At 33.4% G+C, this 19,398-nt stretch overlaps 1 protein-coding gene across 3 annotated transcripts in view; it reads left to right on the top strand.

Moving 5' to 3' along the window:
• LOC126745311 (muscle M-line assembly protein unc-89-like) overlaps positions 1-19,398 on the top strand; it is a 77,884-nt gene that overhangs the window by 11,068 nt on the left and 47,418 nt on the right. Inside the window, exons 1-2 of one of the 3 annotated variants that reach the window (XM_050453090.1) lie at positions 9,907-10,125; positions 17,992-18,150. In XM_050453090.1, coding sequence (XP_050309047.1) covers positions 10,101-10,125; positions 17,992-18,150 — 184 coding nt within the window. In that variant the 5' untranslated portion in view covers positions 9,907-10,100. Of the gene's footprint in view, positions 1-9,906; positions 10,126-16,996; positions 17,181-17,991; positions 18,151-19,398 lie in introns of those variants that run through there. The other 2 variants (XM_050453097.1, XM_050453085.1) reach the window with 2 other exon arrangements.

Here is a 19,398-nt window from a genome sequence, read left to right as displayed (position 1 = left end):
CATATCATTGCCAGTTTAATGCAATTGAAATGGTGTGGGGAGGATTTTTACTGCCCCAATCACTTGTAGCGCTCTCCTATGTAAGGAGAGACCTTACTTACAAATTTAAGGATTTAAGAAAAACTGCTCCACCATGGGGGCCGATTACTGCTTCACTCTACCCCTTCAATTTCTGCAGCGGTTTTTTGTTGTAAAATTAAATTAGTTCAAGAGAAAACAACAAAGTTCAATTTTGATTTGCTGCGAGCGTGTCTTCCATCTTACAACTGAACGGAGACGATACCGCGAGACGGCTCAAAGGCGACTCGCTGAGAGGTGACGAGCGACTGGCACAAAGACGCCGCGCGGGTCGCGGTTATTTATAGAACATCAAAAGGCTGGTAGCGGCATGGTAGAAAAGCGACGTTGCCGCGGATTAACTTATTTTAAATTGTATTGAATTTACAGTTTTTATCCGTTGTAGAATTACAACATATTCCCCCCCTTGAAGTAACTACTTCAAAAAAAGAAAGTAACTGGTTAAGTTGCAAGCACAAGAAAGATACATATTATCTAGATTTAAGATTACAGAGGTAGCCTTTAGATTAAATTAATTCTAAACATTAGGCCAAAACTTGGTTACAAATTAAAGTCACTTAGAACTTAAACCACTTAATTCTACATCTTTAAACTAACATTTTCAGGAACTTAAAATTATGCTAACAACAATATAAATTAGGCTAACACATTATCTATTCCTTAAAACACTTAACAGTCTTGGTTAGCGCCATTAGGCAAAGGACATAATTTGGTAATTGGCCTGGTGAAGGTTCCATCTGCAGTTAACACCTTAACCACTCTGACTCTTTTGTCCTTGCCTGGTAAAAGTTCAATTATTCTAGCCATAGGCCAATGTAAAACAGGGGTATTATCCTCCTTTAGGAGTACTAAGTCATTAACCTTAAGGTTGGGACAAGGATATAACCACTTCGGGCGATTTTGAAGTCTGTTAAGGTAATCTACAGACCACCTTTTCCAAAAAATTTGCCGAACGTTAGTAATTTTTTGCCATAAATCTAGTCGATTTTCGGGGACGTTTGTCACATCATGTTCAGCAAATGAGGTAAGAGATCTACCTATTAGGAAGTGTCCAGGAGTAAGGAATGTCAAGTCTGAGGGATCATTTGATATGGCACAGAGTGGCCGTGAATTTAACACTGCCTCAATTTGGGTCATAACGGTGCTAAGTTCTTCAAATGTGAATTTTGTATTCCCTACTAGTCGAAAGAGGTGGTGTTTTGCGCTTTTAATAGCGGCTTCCCAAATACCTCCATGGTGTGGAGATCGAGGGGGTATGAACTTCCATTTAATCTCAGAAGTTGCCAGAAAGGATTGGATAGCCTGAGAGACACTATTTTTAGAGAGAAAATCATGAACCTCCTTGAGATGGTTACTGGAACCTAAAAAATTGGTTGCATTGTCACTAAAAATTATCTTTGGGTTTCCTCGACGGCTAACAAAACGTTTCAGGGTGAGTAAAAAGGCTTCAGTTGAAAGGCTAGACACCAATTCGATATGGACTGCACGAGTAACCATACAAACAAAAACAGCCATATAACATTTAGTTATTGGTGCCCTTCGAAGATTAGAGCTCTTAATAAAAAATGGGCCTCCAAAATCAATACCTACATTTGAAAAGGGGTGAGAGATACACACACGTTCTCTTGGCAAGTCAGCCATAAGTTGGGCAGCTGCTTGGGCCTTAAATCTAAAACAAGTTAAGCAAGAGTGAATGATTCTTTTAATTTCTCTAAGCCCATCAAGAGGCCAGTACCTAAGTCGAACATTGGATAGAGTATTTTGGGGTCCCGCATGACACAATCTTATGTGTTCCCTTCTCAAAAGAAGTTGCACAATATGAGACCTTGAAGGTAATAATAAAGGAAATTTCTGTTCAATAGGAACTTCTGAGTTGCTGAGTCTACCACCAACATGCAGCATTCCATCCTTGCCAATGAATGGGTTTAACTTTAAAAATGGTTTATTTTTCAGGGGTTTCTCATTCAAGAGTTGTTTAATTTCGTAGAAAAAATATTGATTTTGGACCAAAGCAATTAATTTGTTCTCAGAGTTCTTAAGCTCCTCTACTGTAAGAGACGTGTCTTGTTCTTGAGCTAATCTCCTACATTTATTAATGAATCTTAAACAGTACGCAAAGCTACGTTGTAGCCTTGTAAAATTTGAAAATCTGCTAGATAAATAATCACAAAAGTGTTCCGTTGAAACCTTACTCAGATGACTACATACCTTTTCTTCAGGTGGATTTGGAACATTGATTTGTACATTATAGGTTTCTAAGTCAAAATTAGTATCTTGCAAAAAAGGTGGGCCATGCCACCAGAGATCTGATTTTATCAAATTTGAAGGTGTCATTCCTCGAGAGAGAATGTCCGCTGGATTATCCTTTGATTTGACGTATCTAAAGGTATAATTAGAGGCCACTTCTTGTATTTTTGCTACTTTATTAGACACAAACTGAGTCCATCGAGAGGGAGAAGCACGAATCCATGCTAATACAATCTCAGAATCTGTCCACAGGTTTACCGTAAATGAACAAGGAATTTGCTCCTGTAGAATAGTTACTACTCTTCTAGTCAATTTACTACACAAAAGAGCACCCAGAAGCTCCAATCTAGGCAGTGTAATATTTTTTATTGGAGATTGGAGACACTCTACTTTTTGAGGAGATAAGTATGCAAGATGTACATTTATTTAAGTAAACAACACGCATGTAAACACAGGAGCCATATGCCTCTATGCTGGCATCTGAAAAGGAATGAAACTCTAGTTTTAAGATATTGGTTTCAGTCAGTAATGGTCGCGGTACATTTAGACCCTTGAGAGCGGGAAATTCTGTTATAAACTTTAACCATTCCTTGTGAATATCTGGACTTAAACAATCATCCCAGTCTAATTTAGCGATCCATACCTTTTGCATGATTATTTTTCCAATTACTGTGATTGGATTGATGAGACCAATTGGATCAAAAATTTGAGCTATTATAGAGAGGACTTCTCTCTTAGTATAACTATTCTTTATTTGGAGATTGGGTAAGGACACTGAAAAATAGTCACCCTTTGGATCCCAATAGAGTCCTAGCACCTTGTTCGAACCATTTTCTGGAGCAATTATATAATTTTGCTCTTGTGATGAGTTGGAAATATCCTTGAGAAATAAAGTGGAGTTGGAGCACCATTTGTGTAAATGAATACCAGCCATGTTAAGAAGTTGAGTCACTTCTGAATAAGTCCTTTTTAATGTATCAAGGTCCTGGGTTGAATAGAGAATATCATCCACGTAACATGTATTTAGGAGTGCCATACTTCCTAGAGGAAATTTATTTTTATTTAAATTTGCCAACTCAACTAAACAACGTGTACTTAAAAATGGTGCACAATTTGTGCCATATGTCACTGTCTGAAGTTCTAGACATTGCAATTGTTCACAAGGAGAATCACGCCACAGTATATTCAGCAAAAACGTATGCTTAGGGTTAATTCTGATCTGCCTGAACATTTTTTGAATGTCTGCAGTGAAGGCAAACTTAAAGAGTCTAAAATTTAAAAGAACATCATAGAGTTCTGGCTGAATTGAATAGCCTTTAAGCATAATGTCATTAAGGGAGACTCCGTTGGTGGTTTTCATGGAACCATCAAACACTACCCGGAGTTTAGTTGTGAGATTATCCTCTCGTAACACACAATGATGTGGCAAAAAGAACTTTTTGTGAGACAATTCATTCGTAAGGGTAAGAGGAATAACTTTAGCATGCTGCAAGGAAATGTATTCCTCGATAAAGGATTTATAGTCAGAGTAGAGCTTCTTATTTTTACTAAGTTTTGATTCAAGATTCAAAAATCTTTGTTTTGCTCTATAAAAAGAGTCACCTAACTTTTGAAATTCATTCGGAGTTTTTAAAGGTAAATCGACTTGAAATCTTCCATTTGGCAAGAAAGTAGTGGTGGCCTTAAAAATCTCTTCGGCCTTATTTTCTAAAGCGAGTGCAGGTCTTTTTATTTCTTCAACCTCCCAGAATTTTTGCATAAGAGATTCTATTGAATTTTGTTTAGGGTCACATATTGGGCTAGTCTGAACAAAAAATGAGAAGTTTAACATATCTGAAGAGTTTTCCTCAGGTTGAGTATTGAGTATTGTAATTCAGGTTCCTCTTATAATTCAAGGAACTTTTAGGAAGAGATCCAGATATAATATATCCAAAGTAAGTATTTTGTAGGGTGGGTAATCCCTTTCCTAACTTAATGAGTCCATCAATTATTATTTCATTGTAAACATCACAACTGAGAAGTATATTAATTGGACCAGGCACAGAATATGTCGGATCAGCAAGCTTAATATTCTGAGGTAAGCTTAGTGAGCTTCTATTTATATTTACTTGGGGCAATTTTGACGTTATTTTTGGCAATATTGCACAAGAGACATCAAAATTGATGGTAGTGCTGTTATGTGGAAATATCTTTATGTCCACCATCAAATCTGACATTGAACACTTCTCAGAAAGAGTGGAAATTTCAAGTTTTCTTGAATATGAGGTAAGATTTAATTTATTACATAAATCTTGGGTTATAAAGGAAGTCTGACTTCCATTGTCTAGAAGTGCCCTTGCTGTTACCGGAGTTCCATCCTTAGTATACACTGTAACAAGGGTTGTGGCTAAAAGTATATGACCTTTTTGGCCTGTCTGAGCAATAGCAGAGAGGCATGAGGTTTGATTTTCAGGCTGAAAACATTCTAAGGGATCTGTTATATCTTGTGTCGAAAAACTGGAGGAATTAGGAATAACCACGGGAGTATCTTCCTCCTGTTGTGTAGTTATGTGTAATGTTTGAGGTCTTGGACTCGAAAAACTTGCTGTTTTAGCAGGGTTTTGCGATGAATGATGACTAGAGACTTGGGCGCTATTGGAGGGGTTGTAAGAGAGATATGAAATCTGATTTCTATTTGTCTGAGAAGCACTTGAGGGAGTACTTGTAATACTTCTTGTTGCTGGGTAACTTATGTGTAAAAGGGAATGGTGTCGACCATTGCAGATGCTGCACGAGACCTGGGAGCTGCAGGTCCCAACCATATGTTTTGTGCCTAGACAATTTCTGCACAACTGTTGAGTTTTAGTGAAATTAAATCTATCCTGTGGAGAAATTTGTTTAAATTTATCACAATGATATAACTTGTGATTTGTCGCTGAACAAAACAAGCATTTTAAATATGGGCCAGTCGAGGGGCCAGTTGACCTAAAGTTCTCAGCATTATGTAGGGTAACCCTTGCCTTAGATGGCTTAGATTCTTGTTTATATTCATTAAAGCTGAGCTTTTCTAATATTTCACATCTTTTTTCCAGAAATTCATGAAACTGAGCAAGAGTGGGAATTGACTTAGGACCTATTTCATATTCGAAGGCTCTATGAGTAGAATGATCAACTTTTTCTAAAAATATTTCAATGAGAATTAAATCCCAGTGTTGCACTGGTACATTCATATTTCTGAGGGCTTGCAGTGTTTGTTTAGACTGAGTTAAAAAATCTCTTAAGGTCTGAGAGTTTGTTTTGACTAAAGAGGGAGCCTTCAGCAGGCGTTTAATTAAAAGGCTAATAACACGAGACTTATTTTCATACCTATCCTTTAATGTGTCTAATGCTATTTGAAAATTAGTATCAACAACCTCAATGTTTTGAATAAGATTTAACGGTTCACCCTTGAGGTAGGATTTTAAATATATAAATCTCTGTAAATCCGTCAAATCATTATTTTGGATAATGAGCGTAGAAAATAATTGAATAAATAAGTGCCATTCAGAAAAATTCCCAGTGAATGGGTTTATTGATAGTTGAGGTAGTTTGACACTTGATGAGGCTGGTGAATTACCAATTTCAGTATTTCTACTAGAATTATTCACTATAGTAGTAGAAGAACCAGATCTTGAAGAGGTGTGTGCATAAATTTTATCTTTTATTAAAGTAAGGGTTGTGACATACTTTGCCTCCCACTCGTCTACTTCTGTGGAAATTAAAGTACTGTCAAATTGCTCAAGTTCTTGTTGAATTTGTTCATAATCATTAAAATAAGAGATTAATTGCTCCTTTTTTATTTCAAGAGTACTGATCGAGTCACAGTCTGGGTTTTGCAGCACCCAGTTATAAGTACGAGTGATTCTAGCCTTTAAACTAGCCAGTCTTTTATTTGCACCCACTGTCAAGCCTGGTGCTTCTGCACTTTCCCTAGGTTCTGTCATTGTGAATTTGATATACTATATGTTAAATATAGAGAACTGAGATAAGATAAAACAGTAAATAAAACATATAATTAGGTTAAAACCTAGTTAAACTTTACAAATTATGAGAACCGAGTGGTTTTTGTTTACATGAGTAGTTATTGTAAACCAATTTACACTTTTAGATTGAGTCAGAGCTACTTTAAGCTATACTTAGCTAAGAGATTTATTTAGAGCACCTTATTAAACCGAGATTAAAACCTTATTTTTTGCACATGCACAAATTTAACACAATAGTTTATAGCAAAGTTATTATCCTTATGAATCCAAAAGAGTATTTACAAAGAGTTTGGAACGAACTTACCAATAAGTCCTTGAGAACACGAGCACTAACCGAGCACTACTAGCGATTTGCGATTTTCCGTACAATTTTTTGTCCACTGGGAAAACTTAATTTAAATGAGAGAGAGTACTTGATACTGAGAGATTTGGTTACCAACCCACTCTAGGAGAGACCCAGAACATTAGGAGGAATCAGGAACTTTAAACAGGAAATAGCAGCAATCTTTACAACATAAACTGAGTGAAGTCGATGAATATATCCGGCTCGAAGGACCAACAAATGTGGGGAGGATTTTTACTGCCCCAATCACTTGTAGCGCTCTCCTATGTAAGGAGAGACCTTACTTACAAATTTAAGGATTTAAGAAGAATTGCTCCACCATGGGGGCCGATTACTGCTTCACTCTACCCCTTCAATTTCTGCAGCGGTTTTTTGTTGTAAAATTAAATTAGTTCAAGAGAAAACAACAAAGTTCAATTTTGATTTGCTGCGAGCGTGTCTTCCATCTTACAACTGAACGGAGACGATACCGCGAGACGGCTCAAAGGCGACTCGCTGAGAGGTGACGAGCGACTGGCACAAAGACGCCGCGCGGGTCGCGGTTATTTATAGAACATCAAAAGGCTGGTAGCGGCATGGTAGAAAAGCGACGTTGCCGCGGATTAACTTATTTTAAATTGTATTGAATTTACAGTTTTTATCCGTTGTAGAATTACAACAAATGGTATGTTCGGAATGTAAACGGAAATATGATCAATATATTTCCAATTTTAAGGGGTAACCTTCAGAAGTTCTGACTACATGGGAAAGAGTAATAAAAGAAATTTCTATAGATCATTGGCAAAAATATGTTTTTCATACAGAAAAGGTGATTGAAAAGGCTTGGGAGGCAATTCAAGTGTGTGATGCCTATGACATTCTGCCACTTGTGATTACGACTAACGAAGACGACGATGACGAAGACAATATCTCTGATTTCAGTTCTGACTCTGACAATACTGACGAGATTGATTAAGCTTTTTTTGTTCTAGCAAATTTTATCGTCGTTTAAGTATTCAATCATATCGTTGCAATTTTATTAACTTGGTAATGCAATATGGCGTGTTTTTTTTTTGAGTTTGTATGTTTTATTTTTTGAAATGGTATTTTCATTTTAATGTGTTAACATATTCCTTCAAGCAGCATTTTTTTTATGAACAAGTAAATTAAATTGTTAGTATTAAAATTTTTCCGAGTGAGTTAAAATAATTTTATACCATTATTCACAATTTTTGTAAGCTCGGTTTTGTTACGTCTACTGCTCGTGCCGAATTCTACTTTTCAAATATGTTGTAGATTTGGTTTTTGCGGTCTTTTGCTTGGAAAATATATGAGCAGCGTAATCCTGATCTGATTTTATTCCATTCTTCTTTATATTTGCGATCGTTGCTGTGCTCAATTTTGTTGCATCTGCGGCTCGCTCTATCACATTCTCAATTTAAAGTGCAGTTCCGTTTCGGACTTGTTGTTTATGTCCCATTATTAATGATTAATTATAATAATATTTGTTAATTGTTCATTTTGTTAATAATACAATAAATACTACAAGATTTTTTTAAATTTTTTGGGAATAAAAGTATATACACGAATATAAAAATATAATAAATTGCTGCTAAAATAAATCATTTGTTAATTTCTGAACGTATAAAAATACATAGCAGACTATTCATTTCTGAAGGCGATGGTAAAGTTTCTAACCTAATATTGATTGGCAAAAATATCTACGCCATACGTTTTTTCTCACCTGGATGACGTAACTACAAATGGGTATAATTTCGACTTTAACCATAGCTCCGTATTTTTATTCTTTGTTTTGGGTCTGATGATGCCGTAAGACGAAACGCGTAACTAATAGACGCTACATTTGTGAGACTTTGACTTTATGTCCCCCTTATTACATATGTATTATTAAAGTCTCCTTAGCATGAACGAATAATGCATGAATTTTTTGAATTAGAATTTCCACGTCCCAGACATTTCAAAATATAACCTAACCTAACCTAAAACACTAATTTTAGTGCCTGTCACCCGTCGAATTAAAGTATATACTGTTGGTATATAAACTTTAAAATTTTTAGAAAAAGCTTCATATAACTTAATATATGCACCTAAAATTGAAAAAAAAAACTATTTTTACAATTATTGTAATGACAGTTTCCAAAAAATAGAATCTAACCTAAAACATATAAATGATAACTATCAAACTTTTCCAACGTTGCCACATGTATAATTATTTGTATAAGTTATGATTACGAAGTTTTTCACAAAAAAAAGTTATGTATTGGCTCAAGTGGAAGACGTACATTTTCTATTTCTTTCAGGCGTCTATATTTAACTTAATAACCTGTTTAAACATAATACCGCATTGGTCCACTTTGACAAGAAAGTTAAGATTTCTCGTACTGCCATCTCGACAATGTAAAAAGGCAGCTATCCAATTTTGACAGTCTGTATAAAGGTGACCTACCTTAACGTAGTGAGTCTGACAAATGCGCAACTTGTTTTTATTTGAAGACACCCTGTACATTCTTCCCTGTATAATCAGGAATTACCAGTTGATGTCGTCAATATCTTCACGATTTTCAGAAAGATTTTTCCACAAAAGCTATTTTTTAAATCGAATCTTCATTTTCCACAGATTTAAAAATAATATAACATAACCTAGAACGTCCATTTCAATATCTGTCAGTTTAAGTTAACAACGTTGCCTCATTTAGCCACCTTGATTTTATTCCAATAATTTTCCATTAAAATTAAAACATCATATTTTTCAAAAAAATTGAATCTAACTTAAAACCCGTTTTAATGACATCTGTCGTTCGTTGCCCACGTATACGACTGTATGAACACAACATAAAACTTTAACAGTATACTGGCTATTTCTCATTGCCATCTTGGCAATGTCATATGGCTGCAACTGTCAAATTTTGACAGCTTGTATAACGGTGATTAAACTCGAGTAGCGAAATCAAGCGGGCAACGAAACTAGCGCGACGTTGCCAACAAACTAGCAAACAGATGCGAATGTCTGACAAATACGCAATTTAGTTAAGTTTGGGGACAACCTGTATACATTTTCTTAATATTATTATATAAATAACTTTCGGAAGCATTTGTAGCAGCAAAAGGAATTTTACGATTGTTATAAAAATGTTCGATCTAAGAATGCCACGAATTCCGCATTAATCCTCTATACGGTATACGGAATTTATTCAATAATTGTGTTATTTGCAAACCAAATATTAGATCCAATGTGCAATACCTAAATCCAGGTAATCAGATATTGTGAAAAACTGTAGAATTTTAGTTTTAATTAGGTGGCATATATCATCTAATATTAGTTCGAGTTCTTGCGAAATACGACTAAGTTTAAAATACGTTTTATTTAAATAGATCGAGTCGGTATTCGGGACAAAGTGAAATTTATAGTGCATTATAGTTGATGTTAAAGTATGGCATCCCTTTTGGGAATACAAGGTAAAGAAAATACATTTTTCTTTTGGTAATTGAGCAATCTAAGACCCAACGATTTTTAGATTTTTTTGTTATGTTTTGGAAGCTTACCTTAAATCCGTTAAATTAAGGTTTTTGGATGAGCCATTTTTTAACAACACAAAACAAAAAAAAAACGATTTTCCTATGCTTCTATTTACTTATGGGCACAAATATTAAAAGTATCCTAGAATATTATTGCGGACTAATATATTAAATTTAAAAATTTGAAAGTTGACGTTTATAAATAACTGTCAAATTATTGACATTTGACACACAACCTATTTAGGAGAATCAAACTAATCACTACAGCGTTGCCGGATTGTGAACCTATTTTCTTAGCTTCATTCCTTATACAGTGCTTTCATTTTAAAACAATCCACCCTTAATAACAATCTTAAAAAAAAAAAAAAAAAACACGTCAAATTAGATATACAGGGGGACGTTTAATTATGCATTTACTGAAGTTCTGTCAATCACCTCCTCACCTCCAGCTAACCTCACTTTAATATGTCAAATAGGAATCCCCATCGTGTGATACATCATAGTAAGGAGCGTAAAATTCTCTATTCAACGGTACCAAAAAAAATGAAATCGGTAAATGTGTAAGCAAATAGTTAGCGAAAATGTCTAGAAATAATGAATATTTTATTTACGCCAAACTTTGGTATGTCAAATGGATACCCCATGGTGTGATACATTATTTTAAAGGGCATTCATTATGCTATCAATGGTTGTAAAAAAAAATAAAATTGATTGACCAAGAAGCAATTAAAGTGTAAATCGGTAGGGTAGAAAAACAAATTTAATTAGTTTAACAAATTTATTTTATTAAATGTTCAAAATGCGCGCCGTTATTAGCAAGACAATAAAAAAGCCTACTTTCAAACTCCTTACGAACATTGCCAAGGGTCTGCCTGCCTAATTTCTCTGCATTCTTGAAATATTCTATTTTTTAAATTCTCAATACTCTCAGGTGGGGTTTTATAAACTTTACTTTTTAAGTAGCCCCAAAGAAAAAACTCTAGTGGGGTTAGGTCTGGAGACCGCGCAGGCCATTCGATTGCGCCACGTCTGCCAATCCACTTTTCTCAAAAATTTTCATCAAGCCGCTCTCGAACTACCAAAGTGTAGTGCGCGGGAGCTCCATCCTGCTGAAAATGTATATTATTTTCATTCAATAATATAGCACCATGTTGATCTACTTGATTTTCCATAGATTGGATGATAGAAGGGTATATTGCATTTTCTAAAAGGTTTAAATAAATTTCGCCATTCAAATTTTCTTCCAAAAAAAAGGTCCGATTATTTCATTCCTATAAATTCCTGCCCAAACATTAATTTTTTGGGGATATTGGGTATGGCCTTCCCGAAAAACATGCGGATTTTTATTATCCCAGTATCTACAGTTATATCTGTTCACCAGGCCATTTAAAAAAAAGGTCGATTCGTCACTGAAGCAAATGTTCTTCAATAAATGGGGATCGTCGTCAATTCGCTGGCACATCACTTCACAAAATTGAATTCTCCTATCAAAATCATCTTCTCCGAGTTCATGAAGAATATGAATTTTATAAGGAAAGAACTTTTTTTTTTTTTAAAACTTTATGTACGGAACCAGTGGAAATATTTGGATCCATAGCAAATTGTCCTAGTACTTCAACTTGGCATGCTTCATTGACAACTCTATTTTCAAATTTTTTCTTATTGCAAATCGATCCCGTCTCTTCAAATTTTCGTATCAATTCTAATACGTATTTATGGCTCACGTTTTTATCTTGATACCTTTCTTTAAATGCTCTCGCGGTTCTGCGAGCACACCGATCTTGAGCTCCATAAAGGAAAATTATTTCTATTCTTTCGGCTCGCGTATACACCATTTTATTAACTCACTGTTTTAACTAAAATTAAAAAATTGCACGCGTCAAACTGACAGTTTTAACAATAATAAATCGCCTGCTTTTTAAACGCCTTGAAAATGTAAGGTATTGCAGTGTTTTTTTGTACCTATTAGGTAGGTCTTGCAAAAAATATAAGTGAAATAAATACACATACAAAGTTATAAGACTGCAAAGATTTTTGCAAAAAATTTGAAGACACTCTTTTTTCTCGCAAATAACGGTACACATTCTTTACTTAAAAAAATAAATAATTTGCTTAAACTAAATGTACTGTTTGTTACCACACATTTTAACTTCTAAATTGCTTGTATTTTTTTTTGATGATCTATTATAAAAAATTTAAGAATTTTAAAATGATGTAGGTACCACACTAAAAGTATTCATTTAAAATACCAAAGTTTGGCGTAAATAAAATATTCATTATTTCTAGACATTTTCGCTAAATATTTGCTTACACATTTACCGATTTCATTTTTTCTGGTACCGTTGAATAGAGAATTTTGCGCTGCTTACTATAATGTATCACACGATGGGGGTTCCCATTTGACATATTAAAGTGAGGTTAGCTGGAGGTGAGGAGGTGATTGACAGAACTTCAGTAAATGCATAATTAAACGTCCCCCTGTATATCTAATTTGACGTGTTAAAAACAGGTGCATGTTAAAATACAAACATTAAACGATAGGAAATTCACTTACAACTTGTAAGTTTTCCATAAACTTTATGGACTTTTGTCCTTAAGTATGGCAACACTGCCGTATGTCCTTGCAATGCAAAATTGACATATTGGAGAGTTTTCATATAGCAATGTTTTGAAAATTACGTCATTTAGTAAAAAGTTTTTTTGATTTTTAGTGCAAAGTATGGTTCATTAAAATTTTTTTTTTGCTATAAAATGTTCTATAGACTATCGTACCCTTTCTACTAACCAAAGTTTTTGACCCAACGATCTTGCCAAAATTTTTTGGCAAGATCGTTGGGTCCTAACTTGCTCAAGCACCTTCTTATTAATTAATTATAAATAAAAAATACTAGTCTTGTAAAATAATCAAGACTACTACAAACAGGATTTTTGAATTTAAATCTAAAAAAGTAGATAAATAAAAAAAACAACTATTATTTACTGTGGCATTTGGGAGATTTATGTTAACTCCAAAAAATGTTTTTTTTGTTAACTTTACTAATATAAATAATTTTTTATAAATTTTTATTTGATCCAACCATGATAAGTACAGCATTACTAGTAAGTCGGTTATACTTTGGTAAAATATCGATAAGTCCTATTTGCTTAATATTTGTTTGGTATAATCATGTTAAAATATCATATCATGTGTTAAAAAAAAAACTATAAGGTAAAACAATTTGATACAATTGTGATAAGTGGTAGTTATCATGTTTAAACCAAATATCGTAAAAATTTTTTAGATCATTTTGTGTTATGTCCCACACACCATATTTCTACCAAAAAAAAACCGTTTTAATTAGTTGTTTTGTGAATTCTTCTATGTAAGTGGGATATAACATAAATGTACCAAATTTTTTTTCCAGTGTATTTGTACTTATCATAATAACTCGTTCGTCGTCGCCAAGACGACAGCGTATTATTGTTCCCTGATTGGTCAAGGCTACCGGTTTTTGAACTACTGATCACTTTTATAGAGCCGGAACAGACTGATACTTGCCTAAGCCTGGAAAATAACCCACATCTTCCATCGTCACCAACTGATTTCAACAACCATCAAATAAAGAGCAGATGACTGACAATGAAGCTGATGTTTCTGAGGAAACCCAAAATGAGTCAGACGATGACATCCCTTTATCTCTAATTGCAAATGCAACTAGAAAGAGAAAAAAGGGCAGGGTTCAATGCAAAGAAAATTGCGACAAAGTCGTTGTGAAAGTAGAAAAAAAAGCGAGGCATACGATACTGCCAAAAGAAAGAGTATTCTAGCAAAAACGTCAAGACCAGTTTCTGAAGGCTGCCGAGCAAAATGCCATTTAAAAACTGCCCATATTGACATGAAGCAAATCTTTACTGACTACAGAAACCTACCAAGTAGAGATATACAGAAAAGGTATTTAGCTAGTTCAGTTACAATAAAACCGAAAGAACGAACAATGTGTAATAAATCAGCAAAAGATAGACAAATCACAGTACTTTATAAGTTAGACGGCATTAATGGTCACATCTGCAAAACTTGCTTTTTGAACGTTTTTGGTGAAACCAGAGGTTTCTTAGATGATGCTGTTAAAAAAAAGAAAATATCCCCTACCTCTATCATCCTGAAGTCCGATTTAAGAGGCATGCTACCTTCAGGCAATAAACGATCAGAAGCGGACATCTCATTTGCTAGAGATTTTATTAATACTTTTCCGGCTTATGAGAGCCATTACTCAAGAAATCATACTACAAAATGATATTTAGCACAAGACTTAAACTTCCAGATATTGTATACGCTTTATAAAGAAAAATTCGAGAGTACAGATCTGATCCAACTACAACGCCTTTGAGTCTAACTGTTTTTCGCAATGTTTTCATAACCTTAAACTTAAAATTTAAGAAACCAACTAATGATACGTGCAAAACGTGTGACGCATTTTCTCAAAAATTAAAATGTTCTGTCGACGAGGAAAAAACCCAATTAAAAACGGAGAGTCAACGACATCAGGACAAGGCTTACTTTCACTATGCAATAAAAACAGGTGATAAAGAAAAAAGTAAGCAAAGTTTAGGCAGGATTGTAGTAGCGGCATTTGACTTACAAAAGTGGCTACACCCAACTTGACTGCTAGTGTGTCTTTCTACAAAAGAAAGTTATGGACATTTAATCTGACGATCCGCAATATTCCTACAAAAAAAAACTTCGTGTTACATATGGCACGAAGATGTAGCACAAGCCGATGAGATCGCATCTTGCTTGTTTCAGTTTATTAAGGACTTACCAGACCATGTGGAAACTCTAATCCTCTATTCTGATACGTGCCCTGGTCAAAATCGGAATAGCATATTACCGATGATGTTTTTAAAAGCACTTGATGACAAGAATACATTGAAAGAAATTCATCACAAATTCCTAGTTCCAGAGCATACTCATTTAGAGTGTGATACTGATCATGCCACTATAGAACGGTTTGTGAAAAAACGCAATCCCATAATCTCAGTTCCACAAGACTGGGTGTCTATAATAAAAATGTCTAGCCCTCATTTTTATGTAAAATTTATAAGAAATCGGCCTTTGAAAATCATCAATTTTTTTCCTCCTATTTAAGGTAAATTTTGAAATACTGTCAAAAAAAAACTTTAAAACACATTTTTTTGGATTTTCCAAACTTTTAACCACGCATTTCATAAAAAGAAATATTGCCAAGGATAAATCATCCTTTGCGTGGAACAGCATATTCTGGTTATACTACAAAAAGGATAATGACATAGGCTTCAAATATACATTAAATTCCGATGAACATTTTCGATTTTTTACCATGCTAAGAGGCAGATCTTGTTCAATGTCTAATATTGAAATATCTCCAGCATATAACGAGCCTTTAAATATAGACATATTAAAATATCAAGATATTCTTGACCTTCTGCCATTTATTGACCCAATCTTTCATGGATTTTACAAAACATTAAAGCACACTCCAACCAAAACACCACAATATGTGAGCGACAGTGATGAAAATTTTGATGAATAACTGTTTTTCTTAATGAATAAATTTCAATTTCTAAAATTTGACATTAAGTTTATTGACATTAAGGTTTCAAAAATTGAGGTTTTAGCCAACAGTGTATTAGAGTGTTAAGATTTTAGTTGATAAGTTTTTTCCATAGAATTATTTTTAATTTTATATGTTTGATACAAATATGATATGTGCCATTTTATTAAAAAGAGAATTATGTACACATATTTTGCTTACTATATCTAAATGTTGATATATTAAAGTATTTAATGATAATTACTAGTTTTATTTATTTATTATATGCGATTTAAAAAACCAGCCCACAACTTAAAATGTCTGTACTGAGCAACATTAATTTTGGAGTTATCATATGTGTCCCAAATGCCACCCTTTTTTAATTAATTTGGTAATCATACTTCTCAAAAAAATATAACTTAATCATTTGTCATTCGTTTCTAACGTTGCTAAATGCCAACATTTATTTGTATAGGTTATGGTTACGAAATCTCACCCTCCATTAATGTCATTTTGTGCCGTAACTTCAGTGATGTACAGACAAATATTTATTGTAGTTCTTGTTAAGTACAAATCATCTATCTTAAGTACAAATAATCTTTCCCTCATATTCCTCAAATTCTATGCCACACTACTTTTTATTAAATAAACAAATAAACGCTTCTCTTCATTTTTTCCAAAATCTCGATTTTTCAAAAATTTAATAAGACCCAAAACACTATATATTATTCAATGTAATAATGTAACACAACCTAAAAAGCTTATTTTAATGTTTTTATTTATTTTATTCGAGAATTTCAACAGCGTTTTAAAAAGCGTTTATCATTAAATATGCAGATAAATTAAAAAAAAAACAATTTTTTTCATTCATTTTTTTTTGCCATCACATTTTCCAAAACAATAAAACCCAACTTAAACTATTTTAATGATATTTGTCGTTCGTTTCCAAATAAATATTTATTTGTATAGGTTATAGTTACGGAAATCCCCACAAAAAAAGTGCAATCATGTATTGACGGACATTTGGTATTTCTTTCAAATCTCTTTATTAAGTAATACACTATATAAATAATCTTTTGTTCATAATCATCTAATTCTAGGCCACACTACTTTGTTATTAAACAAATAAATGCTTGCAATTAAAATAATATTCTTCAGGCAAATAATAATGATAATGTACGTGGGCCCCACGAGAACGGTGGGTTGTGGGAAGCAGATTATGATTTTTTTTACATTTTAACGCGGCCAATCAAGGCAAACTCGGGATACTTGCGAAAACGGTAAATCAGTCGAACTTCTGATCATGTAGGATAAATGAGTACCATAGTCGGTGTTCTGATTTTCAAATTTGAAAACAAAAGAAAAATCACGTCAACTTTTAGGGAGATTTTGGTGGTAACAGTGTGGTCTCCTCTAATATGGGACTTGATTACGGTTTTTAATGGGGTAAGTGCCATTATTTTAACACTTGTATTTGAGTCATTAATTCTCAGAATGAGTATGTTTATCTGGAATAATGTTCTTTGTAAACAGACCTATTAAATTAGTAATACCCCCTATATATTATAATAATGGACGGTTTTTTCAATACAAATTAAAGCGAAGAACTTAATTGGTTCTTTGAATTTTGCCTAACGATGTTTAATTAGCCAATAATTGAACCTTTTTTCCAAATTTTTCCCTTATCGCAAAATCAGATAAGGGTACCAAAACTCTTCTAAAACATCCACTTTAGTGCAGCTTCGTGATCAGTCAAATTATCTCTTTATAAATGTATCAAAATTGTCGAAAGTTCAAAGGTAAGGACGTGCTAGAACACCACGTATTTATTTAAATTTTTATTTGTTTATATCATTATCTATGTTTATTTAGCGATTGGAAGTTAATGGCTCTTTTAAGAGATTAAAGTAACTTTATATGCTCTATATAGGGACAATAAGTAGTACCAGTTGTTTCTTTGTTGAGTAAAGCCACAAGATTTGTATTTTTTTGTGTTAAAAATTTGGGTGCAAAATGTGTAAAATCGTTCCTAAGCATGTCAACTGTAAGATTTTCTTTATTTTTTTTAAGGCTAATTAGACTTAGTGTTCCATGAAAAAACTTTTAACCGCCACTAATTTTAATTGCTTTTTTATTATATTTTAATCACGGCCTAATTTTTTATTTAATTTATAATTAAATTCTTCTAACAAAATCTTCATGTTATCAAAGAATCTTAAAACATCAATCCTTAAATCCGTAATATGTCTAATTACAGCGAAAATGAGGCGACTTTTTAAAAGACGCGAATCAGACCCCAACCTTCAACTGGAGAGCGTTTCCACCCTCTCAGGCCAAGATGAAGACTACTATAGACCCAATACTGCCAACGAGACAACCTCCACCAGTACCGAAAGCATCCCCAACCAAAAATCACGTGAGTATTTCTGCTCTAGCTGTAAAAGGATCTGGTCTTCTTTGTTTACATTATTAAAGGCCTCCCTCCATTTCTTATTAAGCACTGTAGCTTTTAATTTTTTAGACTGCTCCATATTATTTTTAGCATGTCTTTCAAAACTGAAATTTTTATAACATATTGGAAATCATGCTTTATTACGCTTACTTTGGTAACCAATGATCAATCCCAAGTCAACAACTACATACCTATCTTAAGCTTTTTTTTCTACAGAAGGTTTTTGAAAATCTAGTGTGTGACACCATAGTTCAGATTTTTCCCCATCGTTCTGCTGAACTAAATTCACTAACCTTTACTGATTTTCTCTTTGAACCATTAGAAGAACCCATTGTGAATGCATTGATTTCACTAAGGCTTTTGATAAAGTAAACCGTAAAATTATAATTACAAAAGTAGATAATAAAGGCAATCAGAATGAGCTTTTAAAGTGGTTGAAATCTTATATTATAGGAAAGATTCAAATTGTACTTATTCAGAGTTTTCAGTCCACTGAAATCAATATACCATCACACTTAGAGCCTTTACTATGCAATATTTACGTAAATGATATTGCTTCTTGTTATGTGTTTGGATTTTTCTTTTTATTTGCTGATAATTTGAAATTCGACATTAAAATTCAAAATCAACATGCCTACAACAAACTTCAATCAGCTTTAGACCTTTTAACTCAGAGGTGTGACCAAAATGGAATGGTGCCTAATATTAATAAGTGCCAATTTTTAGTAAAGTAAGAAACCTTTTTACTCAAATTTATAATAAAGGATCTGCTTTATTATTAGCTTTTCACATAAAAGATCTGGGCAGCACAAATGTGTCCATCCAAATGTTTTTTTTTTGCAAATATAAAAGTCCCATGGACATCCATTACTTTCTTAAAAAAATCCAATGGATGTCCGTAGGATGATACAAATGTCACAAAAGTAGTCGACTATAGGACCACCGAATAAAATTGTCCAGGGGACGAATTATTCGTCAATACAAATTAATTTTTATATATTAATTTATAGCACGTGCAATGAGTCACTGTCCAGGCAAAATATCTTATGCGCTATTTTAGTAATTTTACAGGAAACGCAAAAAACGTTTATTTTTCATTATTTTTAATAAATTTTTGTTTTATTGTGAAGGATGTATGGGGAAGAGGTATTGTTTTATTATTTTAAAACCAATTTCCAAAAACTATTAATATTATGTTAAATAAAGGTCGCT

This window comes from Anthonomus grandis, chromosome 1 (assembly GCF_022605725.1).
Source record: "Anthonomus grandis grandis chromosome 1, icAntGran1.3, whole genome shotgun sequence".
Taxonomy (NCBI): Eukaryota; Metazoa; Arthropoda; class Insecta; order Coleoptera; family Curculionidae; genus Anthonomus; species Anthonomus grandis.
The sequence above is the reverse complement of the archived record's forward strand: the minus strand, read 5'-3'. Positions and strand labels throughout refer to the sequence as shown.